Below are 24,015 nucleotides of genomic sequence, written 5' to 3'. Positions count from 1 at the left end.
TGTGTGTGTGGTATTGATGTTTGTAACCTGCAGTTTATAAAACATTTAAATAAATAAATAATTAAAAAAGTGCCTTCAAGTCAGTGTTTTGTTCTGGCGACTGCCTGGACTAGCCCTTGCACTTTTCTTGGCACGATTTTGGAAGTCGTTTTTCCATTTGCTTTCCCAGGCCTCTGACTGGCACAAGGTCACCCAATTAGCTTCATGCCTAAGGCAGATCTAGAATTCACAGTCTCCTGGTTTTTTATCCCGGTGCCTTAAACCTCTACACCAAACTGGCTCTTTACCAAATCTTAATAGTTCTAAAAATGTGCAGATTTGCAACTCCCAGGATTCCCCAAGAACACGGGGCAGTTTGAAGTTACACCACGCTGAACAAGGGGAACTTGCAACTGATTCTTGTAAATGTGGTCATATAGTTTCCAGCCACTGTGACTGCAATTTAGGCGCTCGGCATCTAGGTGATCATTATGACACTAGCATTGCAGTGTCACATCATCTGTGACCTTCACTGCTGGTGTCCCTCAAAGTCAATGGGGAAGCCAGCAGGAGGTTGCAAATAGTGATGGCTCTCGTAATTGTTGGCCATTGTCACTGCATGGGATTAAATTAAGAATAGCAACTAGAAACTGCCCCAATTGCTATCATCAGTACAGTGATGTGACATCGCACTTTACAATCACATTGCTTAGTAAGAGTTGCCAGTTCTAATTAATTTCCTTAAGTGAGGACTCTGTATACTAAATTCATGACAGTCTTAAAACCTAAGATCCTGGGATTCTGAGAGCCACCTGGATGGATTTATTTAAAAAAAAGACTTGAAAGGCTGCCAACTTCCTAAGGACTATGAGTAGCTTTCCTAATTAAAAAGGGAAATAGCAGTCAAAAAAAGCCTATATAGCTTACAAACTACCAAGAGTTATTTATGGTGAGGTAGAGAAGTATAATAAATAATTTCCAGGGGAGAAAATCTAGCTGTTGTTATTTTGAACTACATTTCCTCCCCTAAAGTTTACAGCAAAAGACTTTATTATTTTTGCATTTTGCCTTCTACCCCAACCTCACTTCCTCTTGGGTTTAACTGCAGAAAGAGAGGGCAGAATCCCTGCCATCTCTTGGATTTTTTTTCTCCACATGACATTTTCAGTCCACATGTGAAGTGGACTTCACAGTTTTTGCCCCCTTTTCTTTCAGTAGAAATTTAAAAAAACCTTTACAAAAGGTTACAAATATTCAAATCCAACCTGCATAGCAGTTAATTATGCAACACAAAAAGCACATTCTAGATCAGAGGCCTTCAAACTTGGCAACTTTTAAGACTTGTGGACTTCAATTCCCAGAATTCTGGGAGTTGAAATCCACAAGTCTTAAAGTCACCAAATTTGGGGACCCCTGCTCTAGATGAATCACTACAGTAATAAATCAATCTTCCATTCCACCATGTATGTTTTTACAGCCTTGATACTTCCTTTGCTTTACCCCATTTTTAAAAAAACTGAGTTGCCTGCCCCATGCTTCAATTAATATTATTTAGCTGCTTCAGAATGTCACATGATATAGTAGCATAGCTAACTTTCTGCTATTTTCTAAATGGAGTACTTCCAAAATAGGTGCAAAATATAAAGAGAACCAAAATGCACACCAACAGGCCTGAACACCAGTACAAAAATTTATTATAATTTAATGGATATCATCTAATGTAGTGGAAGTTTATCCTAAGCGATTTAACTGGATAACAGCACTGATTATGTTGCCTAGTTTGGTAATGTATTGTCTGCAAGGAAATCACCAAGCTCAAAGAGCACCAATAGTGCATTTATTTTGACAAGTTACCACAGACAAGGATATAAAATAAGCCAAGGATTGTTTTTAAAGGCAGCTGTAAACAATAATTAAAAATTGCTTAGAAGTTATGTTAGGCTTTTGGAAATAGATCTTGAAAACTCGGGTTTATTTAACTTTTGTACGCTTTATCAGGGATATTTGCTTTCACCACATTTCAAGTAGATACCTACTCATGTGTTGTGGCCCAGGAGGAGCCGTTGGAGCTGCCACCAGACTCTGACAGCGAGGGGCCCTATGAGTCGGCTTTGGAGGAAGTGGAGACCCCGGACAGGGTTCCAACTCCGAGCAGGGCGCAGAGAGGCTGGTTGGCCACCAGGAGGCACCTGAGCCTTGGACCAGTGGGGAGGAGACAAGGGAGTGTGATCCGGATGTCAGCAGTGGGGAAGAGCCAAGGGAGTTGTTCCTAGATGCCCGGAGAGCTAATAGGCGTAAGGAACAATTATGCAATTACAGGAGGTAATTGCACTCAGCTGGTGGTCATTAGGCTCCTCTCCAGTCTATAAAAGGACTGCTTGTGCACACGCCCGTTTTGCATTAGTCAACGCAGGAACTAATGTCAGAGAACATTTTTGTGAGCTTGGCAGGCTGAATTGCTACCATGCCTTATCTGTGCCAGTTTGCTGCCAAGGACCTGTCTGTCTGTTAATTAAATGCCGTAACTTATCTTTGGCTCGGAGTGTGTGTTGGTGAGGAACGAGGGGGGTCAGAACACTTATGTATTTAGAAATGTAAAAAAGATTCTGTGCTATATTAAATCAGGAAGAAAAAGAAATGATATTTATATACTGCTATTAGTTTTAAAGAATATAAAGTATACCTGTTGGCAAATGCACAATTAGCCTCTTTAAAACCCCTCCTACCCTTACATGAAACACAACCCCCCAAACAATCAGAACAGAACACACCTCCACCCAATCAGGACACACCTCCACCCAATCAGGAAACAGCCAAGCCCCCACCCAATCAGTTCAAACCCCCACTGGCAGTTAAAAGGAAGAAACAGCCGAGATCTCACATTACTCCTGGAAGCACCAAGCCTGAAGTAGCCTGAAGATGATGAATGAGACTTCGTCGAAACGTCGCCAAGACATCTCCAATTTTACGCGGAAGAAAACCCGAATAACTAGAGACCTACATACTAACACCCGCGAAAACCTCAGAAAACACACACACACACACATATATATAATAATAATGTTATATATATATATATCATATATATATATCATATATATATATGAAAGGAAAACTTTTTTTACTGGAAGCCTTCTTGCATTCAGATCAAGATAGTCTATAAATGGATAAATGCATTGTGAAATAATGTATTTTAAAAGGTAGTTTAATGACTTTGGAGACTGTACCACGGTGATTATTTTTCAACCTCATGACTTATAATTTAGTAGCAGAATATTTCAAAACAGAAGTTTTACGTAGAAATATTCGGTTAAATATCAGGTTTAAAGCAGAGTGTTGTCCAAATAGTGAGTAATTATGTTAAAGCTAGTAAATTCCGATGAATGTATTGGGCCTGGAAGCTCCATGTAATTTGTGACAAATACAATGGACAGATTTTGGATTAAGGCGGCAGATTAGTCATTGTGCTCTGAACAAAATAAGTTAGAATTCCTTGAAGAGGAGCCAACATTTGTCTTCAAAAGTTATGACTGGCTAATGCCAGCTGGGACAAATATATGCTGGCATTTTTGCTTTTTAAGTTCCTTCTTCAGAGTTAGGTAACTCTGGGTATCTGCTTGCAGCTGTTCACACAGGATGTAAAAGCTGTTTGGTCTGATTCTAGAACACAATTCTTGTCACCTATTTCATACGTACTGCATTTAGTGATTAGCAACAAAAATAAGACTAGAAAGGGGACAGGAAGGAGCGTTTGCAAAGAACTGAAAGTTTGCCATACAGATCCTTTGAGAATAATCTTAGATTAGAAAATCTAATTTATAAAAATTAGTTTATCAGAGCAGGTTTAGGGCTTACAAATGAAACCTGTACCCATACAGTAACAGTAATTTATTGACTGAATCTACTTGATAGTTTCAGTAAAGGAAAGAAAATGACATATTCTGGATTTTGGACCTCTGAAAAGGATTGGGAAAAAAAATCCTTAATGTTTTAAAGTGAAAGGGAGAGAACAAATGCTCAGAATATATACTGCCAATGAAACTTCTTAAATCAGTTTCATTTTTCCAGCTGAAATGTAATTTTACTCCCAGGAACAATCTTTATTGGTTTTTGCTTATATTTAGGTTTTCTTACAGACAAGACTCCATAATGATGGGAGTTGGCTTCCAGTTTTGTCATGGTAATGTTCAATATCTTTACTGAGCTGTTCAGTTCCTTCTTGACATCTCTTATAAAAACTTCCATTTACATTTAATTTCACTAGAGTTTCCCCAGCATGATTTTTTTTCTGCAATAGATTATCTCACCTTGACCGAGTTTCCTCCAATCAGTATTAAGATATAAAACACAACCTCAAGAATTCCTTCTCACTACATTCGATTCAAAGGTTCTTAGGCTGCCGACAGGTGGTTGTAAGTCAACCAAAATGGGTGAAAAAATTCCTTTTATTGAAACTCATAACTCAAAAAATATAAGATGCTGTAGTGTACAATATGTTACACAAAGCACCCTGAGGTGCACATTCAAGTCAAGTAAGATCACCATCTCCCCACCCACTCCCACCCCACCTTGGTACCCCCAAGTACTTGTTCCATATACAATCATGCACATTGAATCTGCGAGAGGAAGGCTCTCCCCCATATGATATTCTGTTAATTAGCACCAAAATATCAGTTCTCTCTCTCTTTTTTAATTTAGTCGGGGAGCTATATTAGCCAATACTGTAGACAGATGTCGTACATTCATGGAACTGAACAGTCTAATCTAACCTCAACAACATGTGCACGGAATCAGATTTAGCATTTCCCCCAAGTCTCTTCTTTCATTCTTCCTTCCTTCCTTTTTTTTTTAAATAAACACAACTATTTATGAACTTCCCACACAAAGGTGATCTGTTTTTTTTGTTGGAAAAAAGTCTATGAGGGAGGGGGAAAATTTAGATCTTTCGAGAACCACAACTGGCCGCAAGTAATGAAGTTGTTTTAAGGCGTGGTCCCCACAGCCTGTTAACGCCTTGCCCAAAATGGCCCTCAGGTTCTCCAGAGAAGGGAGGGAAGGAGAGTCCGCGGATAAGAGGGGCTGCATTCCTCTCAGGTGCCCATGAGCTTTGGTGCCACTATTTTTCTTGGAAATGGCCGCAGGGGGGACATTCGTATACAAGCCCCTGTCCTGCGACACTTCCCGTCTGGAGTCTTTAGCCTTCTCTATCCCACCACCCATCCCATAGGGTCCAACTGGCTGCCACTCGTTCTCAAGGTCATCGTCCTCGTCATCTTCCTCCTCCTCTTCTCGCTCCTGGCTTTCCTGGATGAACTTCAAAAACGAAGATTCAAAGCCCATGGGCTTGAAAGACTTTAGATCAAAGGGCTTCTGGGCTTTCTCTTTTGGAACAGCAAACGGAAGCTTTTTTGTCTCCTCCTGCGAGGAGGACTGCCAGTCTCCAGCATCCTTTTCTCTAGATAACGGCAGGTTCGATTTCGCACAGTAAGAGGCGTTCTCTTGTCCATGATTTCTCAGGATACTCCCAGCCTCAGACTGTTGGGATGACCCCACTCGATCGCAATCTTCTGAACACCTGGTTTTGGGATGAGGATGGATATGTTTTAAAGTGCCTGAATACACAAGGACATCCTGGGATTCCTCCCCTTCGGAATACCGACCCAGTTGGCCGCCCTTCTCGTCGCAACTGGAGTTCGGAAGATGCCTCTCCCTTTTGTGCTCGTTTGCAGGGTGCCCTGTGACGTCTGGTGTAAAGTCGGAGTCGCCCTCCGGCTCCGAATTTGCTTCCATGCAGAGGTCATTCAGTGCTGTGCCACAGTCAACACACAGGACAAGCTCATCGTACTGCTGCTCGATATAAGCCCCCGCCATCTGATGGGTGCGCTTATAGTGCCTCACGATGCTGCTTTCCAGTTTGACCACAGAGGGACATCCCCGAACCATGCAAGGGTACTGCGTTTGGTTGCAATTGTCTCTGCACATCTGCAGGGCTTCCAGCCTTGTTCTGAAGGCATATAATTGCTTTCCTTTATTTCGGCTGCTGCCCCTTTCACCTTTTTCGCTGTTCTGCCTCTTCTTCTCACTTCCATCTTGCCTGAGGCACCGATACTTCAAGCACCTTTGCTCCTCTTCTTTGGCTCCTCGCAAGACACCGTCGTAATCGCTGTGCCGAAAATACACGTGCTGGGAATAGCTGCTGTAAGTTGTGAACACTCTGTTACAGCCGTTCAGGTCACAATGGATCTCAATGCCTTTGTTCAGGTCTTCCTTTTCGTGCTCTTCCATCAGGTGGTGCTCTAACTTGTGGAAAGAATAAAACGCAGCCGGACAGTGAGGGTGATGGCAAGGAAACTTTACGGTTTCCGAAAGCACTTTGGAATCGTCTTCGTGATCGAAGGCGTGTGAGTCAACGCAATGCTTCGCCAACGATTTAGAACACAGGAAGCGCTTGCTGCAGGCCTTGTGTTTGCAAACAAAGAGCTTTTTACATTTGGCAAATTCCCTCTTGGTTCTCTCTTTGTCTTTTTCAAGGCAGAGCTGCTCTTTGTTATAGCGATGCACAGTTCTGTAGTGGCGGATCAGCCCTTTCTGATTGGTGAATGCCGAATTGCAATTCCGGTGGATGCAGTGGAACGGTTTGTGGTACTTATGCAAAATGTAGCATAAATTCCCTTTGGCAACGGTTCTTTTACTTCCCCTCCCTTCATTGGCTTCCAGTTCTTTTCGGTGGCTGTCCAGCGATGATAATTTAGCTTGCTTTCCAGGGATGCAGCTTTCTGCCTCTTCGCTTGAGTCCAAGTCGCTGTCGGAACTGAAGTCCTCCTTGGAATGGCAGTGTTGATCCACCGCCAGCTTCGTTTTGCTGTCGAGTTCTCCATCTGTGCTGGTGTAGAAAGCAGACATGGAATCTTCTGTGCTGTTCAGCCTATCCTCGCCACATTCATTCAGATCCTCAAAGCTTTCATTTGCAAACAGTTTCTGGCTAACCGACATGCTGCCAAGCTTATGCTTGTTCCTGTAATGAACCCGAAGATGCGTTTTTCTTGTAAAGGATCTTTGGCAAATATGACATTTGAAAGGTGAATAGCGATGTTGGAACATGTTCAGCTGAAGCACCATCTCTTTCGAATAATTATGTTTTCTAACATAATGGGTCAGCAGTGCCTCTCTGGTTACAAATTCACACGTGCAGCCTTGACGCTCGCAGAAAAATGGCTTGGCAGCCAACTGGGTCAGGTACTGAGTCGGGAGCTTGCTTCTCTGTTCTTCGGTGAAATGGTCCGAGGTAGATTCATCTTCAGAGTTGGGGCACTTGGAGGAATAGGACTGCAAGAATCTGGGAGAAGTGTGACCGCTGGAATTCTTTAAACTTAAGTGCTTCAAGCCCAGGAGAAGTTCAAACATGCTGTCTTCGGTACTTGACATTTTTGAATGTACATAGAACGAGCTTTCTGGGGAAGAAGGGCACAGTTCTTCCTTAAAACAGCTTCTGCTTTTACAGACATCACTAAAATCTGCAACGTCCTGAGAGTCTGAGCTATTCTCTCCCGCAGGGCTCTCCAGCTGACTGATATCTTTATCTTTCCTTCTTGGTTTGAAATGGTAGGGATGGACCCTTCGCAGATGTTTCTGCATCCCCTTTGAATTTTTGTAGGTTGATCCGCAGCCTTCAAAACCACAGGTGAACTTTTTCCCATCAAAGTAAACAGCCACGTTAGAGTAGCGCTCTTTCAGATTGGAGGGAAGGCAGGCTCTCTCCTGAGGTAGCGCAGCCCCTGAAAAGGCCTGGCCTCGATCCACGGTGTCAGTCACCGAGGACACCTGATTCTCATTGGCCAGGGATGAAGCGTGATTTTCCAAGCTGCCGTTATTTTGGCCACCCTCTTCTCCGTCAGAAAGTGGTTCTTGCTTCACGCCCAGCATTCCTTCTCTCTCAGTTGATCCAGAAGGCAAACTAAGATTTTCCTGCTGCTCAGGTGGTCCTTTGTTTTCTAACGCCTCCGAATCCAAAGGGCAGGCGAGCCCGTCCTGAGAAACGTTACCTTCCCGCTTTATGGACGCCTCCTTCATTTCACCGTTTGACATATGCACGGAGAGATGATTTGTTAATTCGGTTTTGGAATAGTAGAACTTCTTACAACCGCGGAAACTACAGGTATAAGAGGCGTCGCGGAAATGCTGGGCTTCGTGATGGTACAGCTGTCCCAGGTCGCTGAAAACGATGTTGCAGCCATTCAGCTCGCACTTGTAACGCAGGTCGTCATGCTGCTGCTTGTGATGGAGCAGCTCGTTCACTGAGCCAAACCGAGCGTAACAGCCCACGGAGACGCACATGTAAGGCAGAGGGCCGATGTGGACTTGTTCGTGCTCATGCAGGTGGAAGGCAGACATGAAGTGCCGCCGGCAGTAGGAGCACTTCTCTCGCCGGTTTTTCATGTCCAAGTAGTGCATTGCGTTCTCGTCATTGTTTTGGTGCTCAGCTTTTAGGTGAACACTTAAGTACTTGAACTGCTTGAACACTCTGGAGCAATCCGTGCCCGGGCAGGGGTACAGGTCTCGGTCTTGCAGGTGGCAGCTTTCCAGCTTGCTAAACGTTACGTAGTCCTGTGGGTCACTTCTGGGCTTTTCACAATGGATGATTTTGAGAGGGCGGTTTCCATCGAGGGTGATTCTGGAGAGGTTGCTCTGGGCCGCCAGCCGCCGTTTCTTCAGCAGCAATTTCTTCTCTGCCCGGCATTTTCTACTGGGTGGCATTTTCACATGCTCCATCACGTGGGTCACAAAGATGTCCTTCCTCTTAAATTTTTTGGTACATACCGGGCATGTAAAAATGCCGTCCTCCATGTGCATCTTAGAATGGTGGAGGATTCGAGCTTCGATACACTCCCGTTTGCAAATGACGCAAAAGAATTTGTACTGAAGCCACCTCTGGTATCTCTCTGAGGAACCAATCGGCTTCTTGACTCTTACTCTCTCTTTGGGCCGATTTAAATAAGGACTCCCGAAATTATTCTCTTCCCTACTTTCTTCACAGTCGCTGGGGAGGCTATCTAACAGCTCGGTTTCGTTGACTAACAACATTTCATTGCCACTCAGGTCATCCTCCGACTCGGAGACTTCTTTCCCCAACAATTTGAGGCAATGCCTCTTTAAGGTTTTCCAGTCCCAAAATTCTGGATCGAAGGGCCAGTATGCCTTCAGAGCTAACAGAAGCTCACAGCGGAGTGAATTTGGAACTGGTGCATTTTCTTCATCAAATTTCTGATCTGGTTGTACATGCAGTTCTTCTAGTAGACTGTATCCAGCTTCACTTGGCTCCAGTAAGTATTCGGTGAGCTGACATGCCCTTCTGACCTCAAGATCCTCTGGCAGCAAACATGCAATTGTTTTGCAAACAGAGCTCTTCATATCGTCATTTTCGTTGGACCGGAGCTGCAGAGCTCTCACACACAGCAAGATGGACACAGCAAGGCCAGCTTCTTCTGCCTAGGAAAATGAAGAAAATAAAAAAACAGAGACAAATCAATGACGTGTTTTTCCTCTGGATTTTCTCTTAATACTTTTGGAGGACAACAAGTTGGAGAAGGCTAATCTCTATTTTTTTTTCCAAACTGCAACGTTCAATATCCAACAATAAAGCCATTCTTACTGTACCATGAGAAATAAATAAACCTGCTGTGGAATGAGAGGTGGTCACGAGTGAAATGTAAATCAAACAACCCTAAGAGGAAAAATGGGATGTTCTAAATTTATTCTGCCTTTGAAACAAACAAGAACGTTCTCCCAAACTGAATGGAGGGAGGTTTGAAAAGCTGCAGGTCAAATCACTTATTAATTATTTAATAATTATTAATTATTTAATAAGTATTTAATAATTATTAATTATTTAATAAGTATTTAATAATTATTAATTATTGAATTATTAATAATATATGGATTTTAGCTTTCTTAGGGATTAAGTATACTTAGGAAGTGGGGACTTAAATTTGTAGAGGACTCAGCTATGGTTGGCCAGAGATGTTAGACATCTATTTCTATATTCTCTTCTGATGCAAAACAAGAAGAATCTCTCAATTTCTGTGCAACTCCTTATCACTTCCAGTTTCAGCTCCAGGCTCTTACACTGTTGAATTATTTCTCTTATCTTTTCAAACAGAAACACTGTGAAAAATCAGCAGAAGAGCAACATAAACAGAGCAGAAGACTGAAGGAACTGGGCTTTACATTTATTATGCTCCACCATGTAGTTTGCAGACTAGGATAAAGAGGCCTTGAAAGATAGGAAATTCCACCCTGCAAGAATTCTCTGAAAAGCAGCCCGAACAGAGGGAACCTCAGCTAGCAAAAGTAAAGAAAACTTTTAAAGTCACAGATTGAATGAGAATAGAAATGAAAGCTGGGCAAGCCAGAAGGCAGCAGGCTATAATTTAAAGTGGAGAAAAATATATGTAATCTTATATGTGACAAACTGTCAGTGGAATCTTCAGTTTATGGAATCTATCCATACCAAAGTACAATCAATCACCCTGCTTTCTGAAGTCAAGGCAAGAACGCACCTCCAACATGTATTTTCTAATAATTTCTATCTACAGTCTTCATTATGTGATACATATTCACTCTCCACAAAATCAAGCAGTAGATGTTAGTAAACTGCAAATGGATACGTACTTCAGCTTGTATGACTCTTATAAGGAAGAACAAGTGTTGCAATGTTCTAGCAAGGATGCCAAATTGCCGACATCGCTCCAGAAAGGAATCTAAGGATGGGTCGATCCTTCTTTGTAATTTGCTCCAAAATAGAGTTAGTTCCCTGCAGAAGTTGGGGGGGAAAAAACCAAGGAATTAGAGGGAATGTAAGATAATTCACACAACTTCCACAATTGCCAATCAACCCCAGCCAAAACATGATGAGAAAATATAACCCAACGCATTTATGTAGTGCCAAACCTGAAAAATAGGATCTAGGGCAGCAGTTCTCAACCTGTGGGTCAGGACCCCTTTGGGGGTTGAACAACCCTTTCACAGACCATCAGAAAACACATATTTTTGAAAAAATATGGCAAACATAAAAATAATTTTATGGTTGGAGGTCACCACAACATGAGGAACTGTATTAAAGAGTCGCGGAATTAGGAAGGTTGAGATCCACTGATCTAGGGGAACGTCTAAGTCAATTTTATCATTGAGTCCATTTCATCTTCTTTTAATGGGACCCACAGATTATTTTAGAATAAACTGAATATCCAAGGATTAAGAGTGCACAAAAAGATGTCATTTAAGGACCCCAAAACATAGTCTCCTTTGTGTTTAAGTAAAAACCTGAAATGATACAGCTATCAAGGATTGAACACACTTCATCCACTTCTTATTTATACTTAAAACAACCTGGAAAATTGTTCTTGAATTTTAATGATGTAGGTGGAGTAAGTTGCAAGAAAAGGACCCGCACACCTGTTGCATATAGCTAATTTTACCATGTGTGTAAGACATGGCTTTTGTTATCAACACATTATTACTTATTGAAATATAGCAGCAAATATAACAGACTTTAATATTTTAAAATACTTGATTTCTTTTTTTTAATTTTAATGCTTCTCATCAACAGACCAGGATGCACCATAGTGTATTTTTGTCAGCTGCTGAATTAGAAACTTTTAGAAGCTGTTTTGGTCAGGATGGGAAATTCTGAAAGCCAATTCTTGGACAGGACACTTACCAAGAGCAGTATACGCTTGCTGTTTGAAGCTGCTGAGTGAAATACGTTGTACAGAGAATAAAAGCAGTGCTGTCTTGGCCTTCAGCTTCCAAATTGCATATCATATCTAGGACCTCTTTGCAGTCCACTTTTGAAATCTTTTTGAAACAAGAGGGGGGGAAATGACATGATAAGTAGTTTTAAGACAAAACCTCTTTTCTTGCTAAACAAAATAACACACACACAAATCCAGGAGAACCTCTGCGTTCTGTTTTAATACTGAGAGATCATATGGTAACCTCTTTAAAGTCCATGATGGATAATCACAATAAGAATAATTTAATGTGGATTCCTACATGCATTCGCTTAAACATTGCAAAAGTTGGAAGCTTCTGATGCCAAACAAGAAGACACATTTTATTTTATTTCTGACTAGCTGATAACTTGGTGCTGCCCAGGTATTTATTTATCCCAACCCTCCTTCCACGAATGTTGCCGTAATTTCTAATGTTGGATTTCCCCCTTACCAGAGGGAGCTCCGTTGTGGAGTACAGTGAAACCATGGCAATTCCACAGCGCTGTACAGTAGAAGCCATTTTAAGACAGTACAATAGAAGTCATTTTAAGGCACAACAGGCTCTTAACAGAACACACACCCCGAGTGGTGTTAGAAGTGTCTCCCCCCACCCGCTTCTGCAGAGTAGAAAGAGCCCCTGCTGAGATCGGAGCCAACCCTCCCATCCTTTCCAAATTAATCACGTTAGTTCAGATACTAAAATTAGTATCAGTTGTCTTTAAGAGTAATAAGCTATAGTGTTTGGCCATTTACCTCTTTGATGGACTCTTCATTTGGAAGCATGGAGCACAAGCATGTGATATAGGACTGAAGAAAAGGAGAAACATCTGGAATTTCTGTAGACTCTTTACACAATTTGGACAAGGAAGCGGCTTGAGGAAGGCGATTTGTCTTCATCAAATGTTTTACTCTCATTTGCAGAAATGCCAGCCCTTCGCGTTTAATCAATTGATTCACTAGAAAAAAGGTGATAAAATGTTATTAAGTACTAGTTTATTATGAAGGCTTACAAGTTCAAGGGAAAGCGACTTCTCTAAGAATTCCTGAATGTCCCCCACATTACTTTCAGTTTATTATGAAATTCACTAGGAAAATGATTCGCAGCATGCCCTTATTTTGCTGCAACTAGACAAATACATCTCAAATATTTGTGGCTTTGGAGCGAGACTGTATGATCCACCAAGTCTCTTCTACAAGCTTGTTCATACATCTTGGGATTTGGAAGACTGCCATCCTGTCTTTCAACTTTGAGCAATATTTGAGCCAACAGAATAGACCATAATGCCACCCAAGGCCCATGGCTTTGCAATGAACAAAGGTATGATTATCGCACAGGGGCCACAATAGTCTCCCTAGGTGACTTCCCCATTCCCCATTCCTCTGTTCTTTCCTGAAAAGTCGAAATTCCCATATCTAGACTAGCCCTACATTGGGGCAGAATGGTGGATCATCTCTGCAAGTCATTTTTTTTTTTTTGGGGGGGGGGAGTTGCAAAAGAAACTACCCCATGGCATTTAGTCATTGTCTAAGGCAGGGGGTCTGCAACCTTAAATACTCAAAAAGCCATTTGGACCAGTTTCCCACAGAAAACAAAACACCTGGAGCCACAAAACCTGGGTGGATGTGGCCAACTCAATGTCACTCCCACCCAGTCACATGACCACCATGCCTACCCAGGTTTTGTGGCTCCTGTGTTTTCTGTGGGAAATGGATCTCTCTCTCCCTCTTCTGTTTTTCTCTCCTTTCTCTCCTTTTCCCTCCCTCCCCCTCCCTCTCTTCTTTCTTCCTTTTTTTATCTTTTTCCTTTCTCTCCCCCTTTTCTCTCTCATTTGTTTCCCTCTCTTTTCCCTCTCTCTCATTCTCTCCCTCCTCCTCTCTCTCGTTTCTCTCCCCTCTCCCTCTCAATTGCAGGACTGGGTCGGCAGGAAGCCGCAGGAGAGGAGTCAAAGAGCCACATGTGGCTCTGGATCTGCGGGTTGCCAATACCCGGTCTAAGGCAAGGACCTTACAGGAATTCCCTCCATCCCTGCCACCACAATGTAAGACAATGTGGCTTATCTGTTTTCACTATAACTTATTTTAACAATAGATTTGAAAAGTAAATAAATAAAGGGGGGTGGCTAATTTGCAACAACTATAAAAGAAACATGATCTGATTGTTGTAGTTGCTCAAGCACTAATATTTGAGATGTTTGCAGACTGATACAAAAATGCTTTGGAAAGGTAAAAAGATCACCAAGGGGGATTCTTTTACAACAATAGAAGAAGGTGCCAATCTAAATAAAAATGGTGAACTAAGTGTAAGTTGAGAGACTTAAAATGACAGCTCAATTATTAATTCAAGTTTCTTAGGACAGAGGTTCTCCATCTGTGGTCCGCAGGCCCTTGGAGGGGCCCACAATGTCATCGCAGGGGATCTGCGAAGGCTTGAAGAAGTGTTGTGATTTAAATCTCGACTTAACTCTTGGGGGGCCATGGCCACAAAAGGGGTCTATGATGAAGAAAAATCGAGAACCACTGTGCTTATTACACACAGAAGCTTTTCAGCACCTATCTTCTTGCTCGGCTCCTCAGGGGCAAAAATAAAATCCATTGTGAAAAGACAGATTGGGTTTACACTGGAGAGGCAGCAAAGTCACATGAATGCTCCAAAGCGCAGCTGAACAACTTACTTTCTTCTGCTTCCACTGACTGCTGTGAAAGGATCTTTAAAAGAACTGGATTCTTCCATACACCTTCTTTTGAGATATCAGCTAGAATTCCAAGGCTATTATCTCCAAACTCAAGTAAAGCATCATGGGAGTCCTACAAGAGGGGAAAAGCCCTTTAAATTGTTATGTTTACCTTGGTTTCGCTGCCGTTTGTGTCATCTCAATTTGAATTTTAAAAGGGCAAAATGTGCAAACACATTACATGCATTTTTTTTACACTGCCGTTCTGTATGTTTTGGGAGGTTGCACATTGCTCTCTTCAAATCCCTGTCTACCCATCCTTCTATTTCTTTTATCAACTCAACCAAAGGCAGAGGATGCTACAGGATAGGAGCAAATTAATACTACAGCACAAAAACGTGCCCTTAGATTTCATCTCTGAATTAATAAACACAAAAATTATATGCTTAGGCTGGATTCACATGCTTTGCTTAACATAATGTGGTCAGCATGGTGTTGGTTTAGCAGGTGATGTGTCCAGACAGTTTACTTTCTAAACCACAGTTTATAGCTTCGGGGATTATACAGACCTTACCTACCCAATTAATGAGGATTGAACAAGCTGTGGTTTCACCCAAATATGCCAACCAGGCCTTGATATTATTCAAATAATCACGCACAGACATGGGACTCTCTGATTATAAATGACAGATGTTAAAACAATGTTCCTTGCAGATAAAACAGTCAATATACTTGCCTGTATGGACTGACACAATCTTAAAAATGGTTCAGACAGCTCTTCACTTTCAGGCACAGACAGCAGTTGTTCAAAACAGCTCCTGAAATAATCAGGTTGTTAGAAAGACAGGAAGTCGCAACTGTTGTTGAATCATTTTGTACTTTGCTTTTTGGTCAAACCAAGCCAAAAAGATATACAAGCAAGCTAAGAATTCAAGGACTTTTTACTTAGCAAAAATATAATCTGAAGCTTTGTTTTAGTAATCTGTGTATAAAGAACATGCCTCCCCACAATTAGACTGGTTGTGGGAAGGCATCTTCTTTATTCACAAAATGCATATTCAGTACTAAAGGATGACACTTCACAACCTGCTACATTTGTGTAACAACATCATTTGTGCGATGGCATTATAGCACAATGTAAATCACTGTGGAAATCTGGCCTGTTGCATGAAAAATCCACAATGCTGAGCTCCATTAATTTGAGGTTTCAGCATAACGACATAACTGCTATTGATACCCAGACACAAACCTTTATTTTCATGAGAAAATAAAAATCAAGATTCTTGGTAACTATTCTTATATATTAGCATCAATGTAGGGTTCTTAAAAAAAAAAAATCCCTCCTAATTATGACTTTCCACAATTCTTCCTCCTAAGATTCTTAGAATCCCATGGACACCATTCAAAGTTTTTTTTTTTTAAATTCCACGTAGGATATGTAATTTGGTGCCTTTCAGATGTTTTGGACTGCAATTCCTACAACAGACACCCCATTGGGGCCAGAACAGTTGGAGGGTACCATACTGTCTAGAAATAAAATAGGCCACAGGTAACATATAAGAAAAGAAGATTTTACCACCACACAGCAAAATGTCAATTAAAACAGAATGCCTGGAACCAAACGTACATTACTAGCCTGCCAAGTACCAGAAGAACGTCTTCACATTCTGTAGTCAAGTAAGGTCGGGCACTGGCAAAACTCTGAATGGCAACTCGATAGACTTCCAAAAAAGGCAAAACTTGCTCCGAAGTACCCTGATCGCCAGCATATTGTAGCAAAGTCTAAAAACAAAAACAGATCAGAAAAGAATTTTGGTTATCAGCTGGAAATTTGAAAACTCTGGCTGCCAAGCAATACTGGGTTCTATAGTAACACATTGAGGGAATTAGACATTTCGAGTTGTTTTAAAAGCCAAAAAACAAAACAAAACCGAAAGTGGTGTTTATTTTTTGAAAATGTAACTCTTGAAAGAGCTCTGTGGACGCAGAAGCAGCTTATGAAATAGAAAATCTTCGTTTGTAGCCTTCTGGAATCACAGGACCTGCTTTCTGAATCATGGTAATGTGATGTAACGGGACTATAACGTTACAACTGTATTTTCAGAAAATGTTTTAGCTTGCTTAAAATATATGTATTTCACATGTACAGTCACATCCGCTGACACAAAATAAACAATGTTTTTTTCCCAACATACTGGTCAATTTCACAAACCGTACAAAATGTGCTGTCCCCTCAATATAACACAACATACAGCCATTCATGTCTAAACTGCTGGCACGATATACTTAAATATTTAAAAAATGTAAAAAGCATCCATGTTACTGGAAAGGATTTGGACTAAGGTTTCTATATATATTCTGTATTTCTTTCATTATTGTTCTAGCCTAGTGATACTGTTGGAATGAGATATGGATTATTGTTTTTAAGCAAGGAAAAACTCTTCAAGAAATTTGCTCCTGGATTTCTCATATAACATTTAGATTACAAATTTGAGTTCACACATCTCACTGATGTGTACTGTTTGTTTGTTTTTGGCTTGTTGTGATTTGTGAAATCTAGCCATGACAACTGTAGGTAAGAAAAACCATTGTTTACACTGCTATACAAGCTGCATACTCATTACTTTACATTACAGCCAAGTGTCATTTCTTCAGTGTTGTCACATGAAAAGATATACTTAAATATTTACAAAATGTGAGATGATGTACTCACTTCTGTGATATACTGTATATTTAACCAACTGTATATAAATGTTTTAAATCATGTGTTTCAAACTCGCCGCATCACGTTGCCATCACATGATGTTTCGTGATGTTTTTCCCATTCACGAAGCTGGAATGGGCATAATCTATGCACCATGCATCTGGCCCATGGGCTGCCAGTTTGAGACCCCCGTTTTAAATGATCACATCTAGGGCTGGTTCTCACACCAAACTAAACAACTTGGTTTTGGCATTGTACAATGTGTGAATTCATCAATTATCGTTTAGTATTATGTGCAAAGCGGCCTCCACAGATTGCTCAAAACCCAAGTTTAGTCCTTTTATTAAAACTTCAACCAAAATCATGATTATGTTGGAAATTGCCACAACCTAACAAAACCTGACGATGCCAATGTTTAAGTCTGGATCTTTTCATGTGAGCTGTTTTCACACCTGGGTAGGAAGGGAGAAGTATCAATGCTCCTAGTTTTGTTGGTTGGATTTCCACTTCCATTTCAGATTGTATCATATAAGAAAATAATGTTTTCTGCTACCTCCCATGACTTATATCATTACCTCGGTTCTGCCCACAAGGAGGAATACTTCAACGCAAAAACAGGTGGTGTTGGAATTGCACACCAGATTACAGCTACCTTATGAATGGAAAGCATTAATGAGCCTTTCTACGTTGCTTTGAGTGCTCAAATGTGTCCTACTTATGTTCTCCTGCTAATTCGTACATTACTCTGCAAGATACATCAGCATATTTGCCACACTCTACATGAATCCATCAAACCTTGGAAAGCAATACGGTTAATTCGTTCTTTGTAAGCATGTTCTGTAAACAGAATTTAAATGGCATGCTTTATATGTTGTGCCCTGCACTGGGAATATACGTACAATTCTTTAAAATGCCAGTCTGCCGTAGCTAAAGGGATCTGGGATTTCATTTTTCTCAAGTGACTAGTGCAAATAGTAAACCAGTCAGAAGTGAAAAACAGTTGCAATGTTATTAAGAATGTGTGAGGATCTGTGGTCAAAAACCCAAAAGCACAGACTCCTGAAATTCATTTGAAGTAGCTGGATCCAAAAGTTGACCAAAGACTATGATGTAATGAGTTGGGAAAATTCAGGAATTTCCAGGTATGTCAAGCCATCTAGGAAAACTGAAGCTGCACATAATATAGTGCCTTTCATCACAATGAGCATCAGTGAATTGTAGAAGTTACTGCAATTTCTTATTGCTACTTAACTTAATAGTTGAATTCTTTGCTTGATTAGCTGGAAGGATAAGTTAAATGACGCTTGGGTAAAGCGAGGTGCTCACGTTTGCCCTTTTCCTGCCTTTTTAAACCAAAGCACTTTTCCCTGAATTCTCAAATGTCAAAGCTAGAATACCTAGAAATAGCTGAACTGCTTAAAGGCGAGAAATAGAATGGCTGAAGAAACTCAATCTCATGGTTTAAATACCAAATTATGTTGAATCCAGAGAAACAGTAATACTCGGCAAAAGGCAGCATAGCTTGAACTTCACCAAGCCATTTGAGAGTTAAGATTAATTAGAAACAGGAACAGAGAATCTGACTGTATGAGGCACCTGCTATACTCTCAACTCTAAATCTAATAGGTTTTCGTCTATTGTGTTGGAGGCAAAAATCTAAAATTATGTTTTTTAAAAGTAGCTGTACAGCGCACTTATCACACAAGGGGAATTCCAAAGACAGTCAAAGGAGTTTGTCTTCTCAATTATGGACACAACACCAACACTTCAGTAAATTAATCCAACTCAATCAAATTATTTTAAACTAGAAATCTACCCTGTTTCCCTGAAAATAAGACCTCCCCAGATAATAAGCCCAATCGGGCATTTGAGCGCATGGGCTAAAATAAGCCCTCCCGGAAAATATTACAACACGGCAGCAGCCATGAGGTGACCACACTTGGTGCCTCCTATACCTTAAAAATAATAAGACTGCCCCCAAAATAGGGCCAAGCACTTATTTCGGGGGGGGGGGGTGTTTGGAATAAAACCATCTTATTTTTGGGAAAACATGGTATTTTATTTATTTGTAAATATGTTATGATGCTTTGTAGGTATTCCCCAAATATTGAGAAAAAAATATATATTAGGAAGCTAGTGAAAACAGAGGTCCATTTTACAACATTTGTCCAGAAATTACTTACTAAACCACTCTGTCAACATACAAAATCAAATATAAACTTTAAGAGTTCTATTCTAAAGTTCTTCACCTTTGCAGTGTGCACTTTGCCCAGCCTCCCTGGGCAATGATAATGTCCGAGTCTCACAGGTCTGGTAAAGCAAATTACATTGACTCCCATCACACAAACTGTATATACATATGTAGAAAGGAATTTTCTAGCTTTCCTTTTCTCTCCTCCTCCTGCTGAACTGGAGGAGGATAAACCAGTATCTTTCACTTTAGCAAAATCTTAGGTTTAAATTATAGCTCTAGTGAACATCTAGTGGTCAATTCCAAATCTAGAAACACTGTCAATTTATTGACTGTGTTCTGGCTTTTCCTGGACACAAAGGACATTCAGGAAAGAGACTGGGCAAACATCGCATCCATGTAGGATCCATGCAAATACGAAACAAGATCCATACAGCTAGAATGAATCACAGGCCAAGTACTAAAGCCTTTAGAATAAATAACCCCTACAAAAGAGTAAATAAACATAAGTAAGTGTAAGTGGAACGGTCATAAATTCTTCCCTTGTTTATCTTTTACTTCCTTCCTTCCTTATATCCATTTTAAGACTAATCTCTTTGGACTAGATAGAGCCATATGAATAATAATAAGCAGGTATATAAATAATGTGATCTGTTAATAAAATAGACATTAACAATATTCAAAGTACTTGTCGGAATTGCAAATGTGAAGAATTCAGGTGATAATCACATCAAACATTGTGCTTAACCTAACTGAGTCAACTATTTGGACAATATTTTGAATCAGAATCTAATGGAAGGGATTGGGTTCATTTTTGGCCATAAAGGTTGACCAATTTTAAAACAAATCAGATTTAGAATGCCATTTAAAAGCAGTAATTAGTTTATAATTGATCTGGCTTGGTATATAATGTGAGCATAACCATTGGGAGCTATATTTCACAACTTTTAATTTCACTTCTATATACTACCTGTTCCTAAGCATCCAGAAATTTAGGTTTCTCTCCTTTTGGCAGATAATCTTACAAATACAGTAACCAATTTCATTGTATTTAAGTACAATGACAATAAAGATAATACTCATACTTTAACCATTCAATCGTGTCTGACTCTTGTTAATTTTACAGACAAGTGCTGTGCATGCTACCCTGTCAAGCACAGCTTCTTTCAGTCCCTGGATGTTTCCCTTTCTATCAACTGTGATGGTATCAAACCAGCAAGTTCTTTGTTGCCCCTTCTTCTTAATCCATTAACCATTCTTAGAAATACTGGCTTCTCCAATGAATTTGCATGTGTGACATGGATTATTTGTAAATAAAGTTTACAAATAAGCAGCCAAATTTTGGGATTGCGCTTGTAGGATCCATTGGAATATTTTAGAGAAATCGTGGTCTTACTTATAAATAGCTTATTATATTCTAGATGTTCCCACTGCATTTTAATATCTACGTAAAATAGTTATTCTGTATGTTGTTCAATAAATATCTGCGTAAAATAATTAATCTATTATATGTTGTTCAATAAAAACAGCAGATAGATTTTTAAACTCAACTAGGAATCCTTAACAGACTCCCAATTCTACTCAAAGCTAATGGGAGCAGGTGGACTTTCTTGACACTACAGAATAATAAATACCATTTGTAAACTTCTCTAAAAGGTCAGCAATTTCAGTGTCATCACATTTCTATTAGTCTCTAGTCCAATGAAGTTTTTGACTGAAAACTCACACATATTAATATAAAAACCTCTTTCACTCTCCAATCCTTTCTAGGCTCGCCCTTCGCTTGTAAATACAGTTAAGGTAAATCTTGTTATCTGAAAAGTTTACAAACTAGAAGAAGCAAGTAATCAAGTAATCCAAGCTATGTAGGCACTGACTTTGAAATTATTCAGCAACAAAGTAACATTTGTTTATATTTTTGCATACATAAACTGTTCACATTTTCAGTATCATACTATTTTTCTGTAAGTCATAGAGATCATACTTGGACTACCAAAATTAGCATGAAGAAAAAGAATGCAAACCCATTTTCTTATTAAAAAAATTAAATCTCCAGAAAAATATTGTACAAAGTTTAATTTACAAATCATTGACAAACATATATTTGAACCCAGATTCCATTATTATTCCACTGACACTAGTTTTGTTCTTATAAGCGTCAACTGCTAGTCATCGAAGTTTCCAAAGCATAAAAACACAACTAAAATCATACAAAGCCCTGATTAAAATACAAAGCATCTACAACAAACGCATATGAAGCCAACTGCTCTCTAATACACCTACAGCATTCATTTTTTAAAAAATGCACAGTAATCACGCGAAATTTAAAAGAACCCAAACTAACTATCCATTAAATATGCTTGAAGAAGATATCCCAGTTCAGGAATTACCACCAACAAGCATCCATCTAACCCCCAAAAGCAGGATTCCAACATACTTTTTTCAGTTCTGGAGAGACTACAGATAACTCCTAAAGCAGCTCAAAGTCAATATAAATTTTGTTCCATAAAATAGGACAAGTACAGAAAGAAAATAAATCACAGATTCCCTTACATGGAGACTGGATTCAAGCATCCTTCAAGATACATTTTTCCCTTGTACTCAATTCAAGAATTGGAGAAGATCTCTAAGAGGTTTGCCATCAAGGTGAGGACACAGACCTCAAAAGCAAAACTGAAACAACTAATGATACAAGTAGTCCTTGACTTATGATCACAACTGAGCCCAAAATTTCTGTTGCTAAGCGATACATTTGTTCAGTGGATTTCCCCCCATTTTACGATCTTCCCCACCACCGTTGCTAAGTATATCAATGCAGTTGTTAAGGTAGTAACACAGTTGAGTGAATCTGGCTTCCCTATTAACTTTGCTTGTAAGGTCACAAAAGGAAATCATGTGACCTCAGGGAAACTGTAACTGTCATAAATAAGAATCCCTTGCCTTGTGTGTGAAGTTTGATCATGGGGATGTTCCAATGGTTGTAAGTGTGAAAAATTATAAGACATATTTTTCAGTGCTGTTGTTAACTTCAGTCGCTAACTGAGCTCTTGTAAGACGAGGATTACCTGTACTTCAAGTCACCCAACCTACTCTTCCATCCTTCCTGCCCAAACCTACAGACCACACTTGCTCTCTGAGCTTGGTTGTTTTGCTTGCAGACATTTCATTCGCCATTCAGGTCAATTGTTAACTGTCAGTGCCCTGATGTTGTTACCCAGTTGGTTAATGAGTCTGTGGGAAAGCCACACCAAGGACAGTTGAACTGGGACTTCTTGAGTTGCTTCTCTCCTCTTCTACCCTAAATTATTTAACTTCCTACCTCCATGAAGTATCCATCCATCCATCAACCAATCAATCCAGCCATACAAGAGCAGGGACGCTGCACCCGAATCGAGGGACCTATATAAGCCCACATCGCCTGGTTACTATCCTCCGGCTCAGATCCGGGCTTTTCCGTGGGAGGCCAAGCGCGCAATACATGCGGGCAGTTCAAACAGACGGTTTCCGCCAACCAGCCCGCGCGGGAGTCAGTTCCCGATGCGGTCGGCTTGGAGAGACGAGGATTTGGGGGGGGGGGGGGAAGAGGATGCAAAACTGGGGTGAGTGGGAAGAAAGGGAGACCCCTCCGGAGTGAGTGGGTGGGGGAGAGCTGGATTTCACCCAATATAATTGTACCCCTTCTTCCAGAAATTAGGGTGGCTCCCGCCCCCGCGAGGAAAGGAGGCGGATCCGGGATGGACCCCGCCGAAAGCCAGTCCTAGAGCCGTTGGGAAAGCGGGGGGGAGGGGTGGGAGGACTCGAAGGGAGCCCCCCCCAAGAGGAGGGGGCGGGGAGGGGGATTCGCAGCCCAACCTGCGGACGGCAACGACCAAGGGAAGCGTCGGTGGGCGATCTCTCCAGCCCCGCCTTCCCGCGCCAGGCAACAGCGGGCTGCCACTTTCGCTTGCCGCACAGCCCCCCGCCGGTCCCGGGGCCGAGGGGTGCCCAGGTCCGGTCCGGTTCTCTCGTTCTCGTCCTCCCCCTCCCACCCCCCTCAAGGCCCGCCCCGGGAAGGTCCCCGTCGTGTGTGTGTGTTTGTGTGTGTCCCGCCCGCTTACCTGACAGAACCCTCGGCAATAGGCGCTGGAAGAGGCCGCCTCCGCCGCCCCCTGCTCAGGCAACTCCGCCTGCAACTGCCACAGCCGGGAGCGGAGGCTAGCAGCCAGCCGCTGCATCTCCGGCGGCAGGGCCGCGTCAGCCTCGGCGTCCGCCATCTGCACCCGGCCCCACTGCGCGTAGGCAACGGGTCACGTGACTCCGCTCCCAGTCGCTGACCACATCGGCGGGGACGGGTCACGTGACTCTCAGCGGGGCCCCGCCCCCTTTCCGCTTCCTGCACATGCTGCCGCCCGATCGGGAACCCGCGAGCGGGTACGTCCCATTGGCCGCTTGCTCTCTCTCGCGAAACCGTGACGTCAACACATCGCGCTTTTCCTCCTCGAGCGAGCCAATGGAACGGGGGGGGGCGGAGCCTCTGCTTCAGGGCGCTGGTCCAGGAAGCCTTGGGCCGTGGGGCTGCAGCAAAAAGATCTAATGCGATCCATCGTTTTCTTTTTAAAAAAAAATGTTTGTGGGTTATTTTTTTAACGTTTTGAATAGGCTAAGCTATGATCCGGAAATAATTTGTGTGTGTGTGTATATATATATATACATATATAT

At 41.3% G+C, this 24,015-nt stretch overlaps 1 protein-coding gene across 1 annotated transcript; it reads right to left on the bottom strand.

Moving 5' to 3' along the window:
- Positions 1–4,174: 4,174 nt before the first annotated feature.
- RLF (RLF zinc finger) lies at positions 4,175–23,745 on the bottom strand. Its single transcript, XM_032227965.1, has 8 exons — positions 23,415–23,745; positions 16,050–16,204; positions 15,159–15,240; positions 14,423–14,555; positions 12,504–12,706; positions 11,696–11,832; positions 10,648–10,789; positions 4,175–9,465 (listed from the first exon to the last, which is right to left on the bottom strand). The coding sequence occupies exons 1-8, from the start codon at positions 23,568–23,570 to the stop codon at positions 4,846–4,848; spliced, it is 5,628 nt and encodes a 1,875-aa protein (XP_032083856.1). The 5' UTR covers positions 23,571–23,745; the 3' UTR covers positions 4,175–4,845.
- Positions 23,746–24,015: the final 270 nt, after the last annotated feature.

The sequence above is a fragment of the Thamnophis elegans genome, chromosome 12 (genome assembly GCF_009769535.1).
Source record: "Thamnophis elegans isolate rThaEle1 chromosome 12, rThaEle1.pri, whole genome shotgun sequence".
Taxonomy (NCBI): Eukaryota; Metazoa; Chordata; class Lepidosauria; order Squamata; family Colubridae; genus Thamnophis; species Thamnophis elegans.
The sequence above is the reverse complement of the archived record's forward strand: the minus strand, read 5'-3'. Positions and strand labels throughout refer to the sequence as shown.

Bases quoted from the DNA above. Each gene is read 5' to 3' on its own strand.
- RLF (XM_032227965.1), bottom strand. From the start codon at position 23,570: ATGGCGGACGCCGAGGCTGACGCGGCCCTGCCGCCGGAGATGCAGCGG. The intron at 15,241-16,049 runs GTACGTTTGGTT...TGATTATTTCAG, and splicing joins GTACTTGGCAGGCTAGTAAT to GAGCTGTTTTGAACAACTGC. The intron at 11,833-12,503 runs GTAAATGGCCAA...TGTTTCAAAAAG, and splicing joins ATGAAGAGTCCATCAAAGAG to ATTTCAAAAGTGGACTGCAA.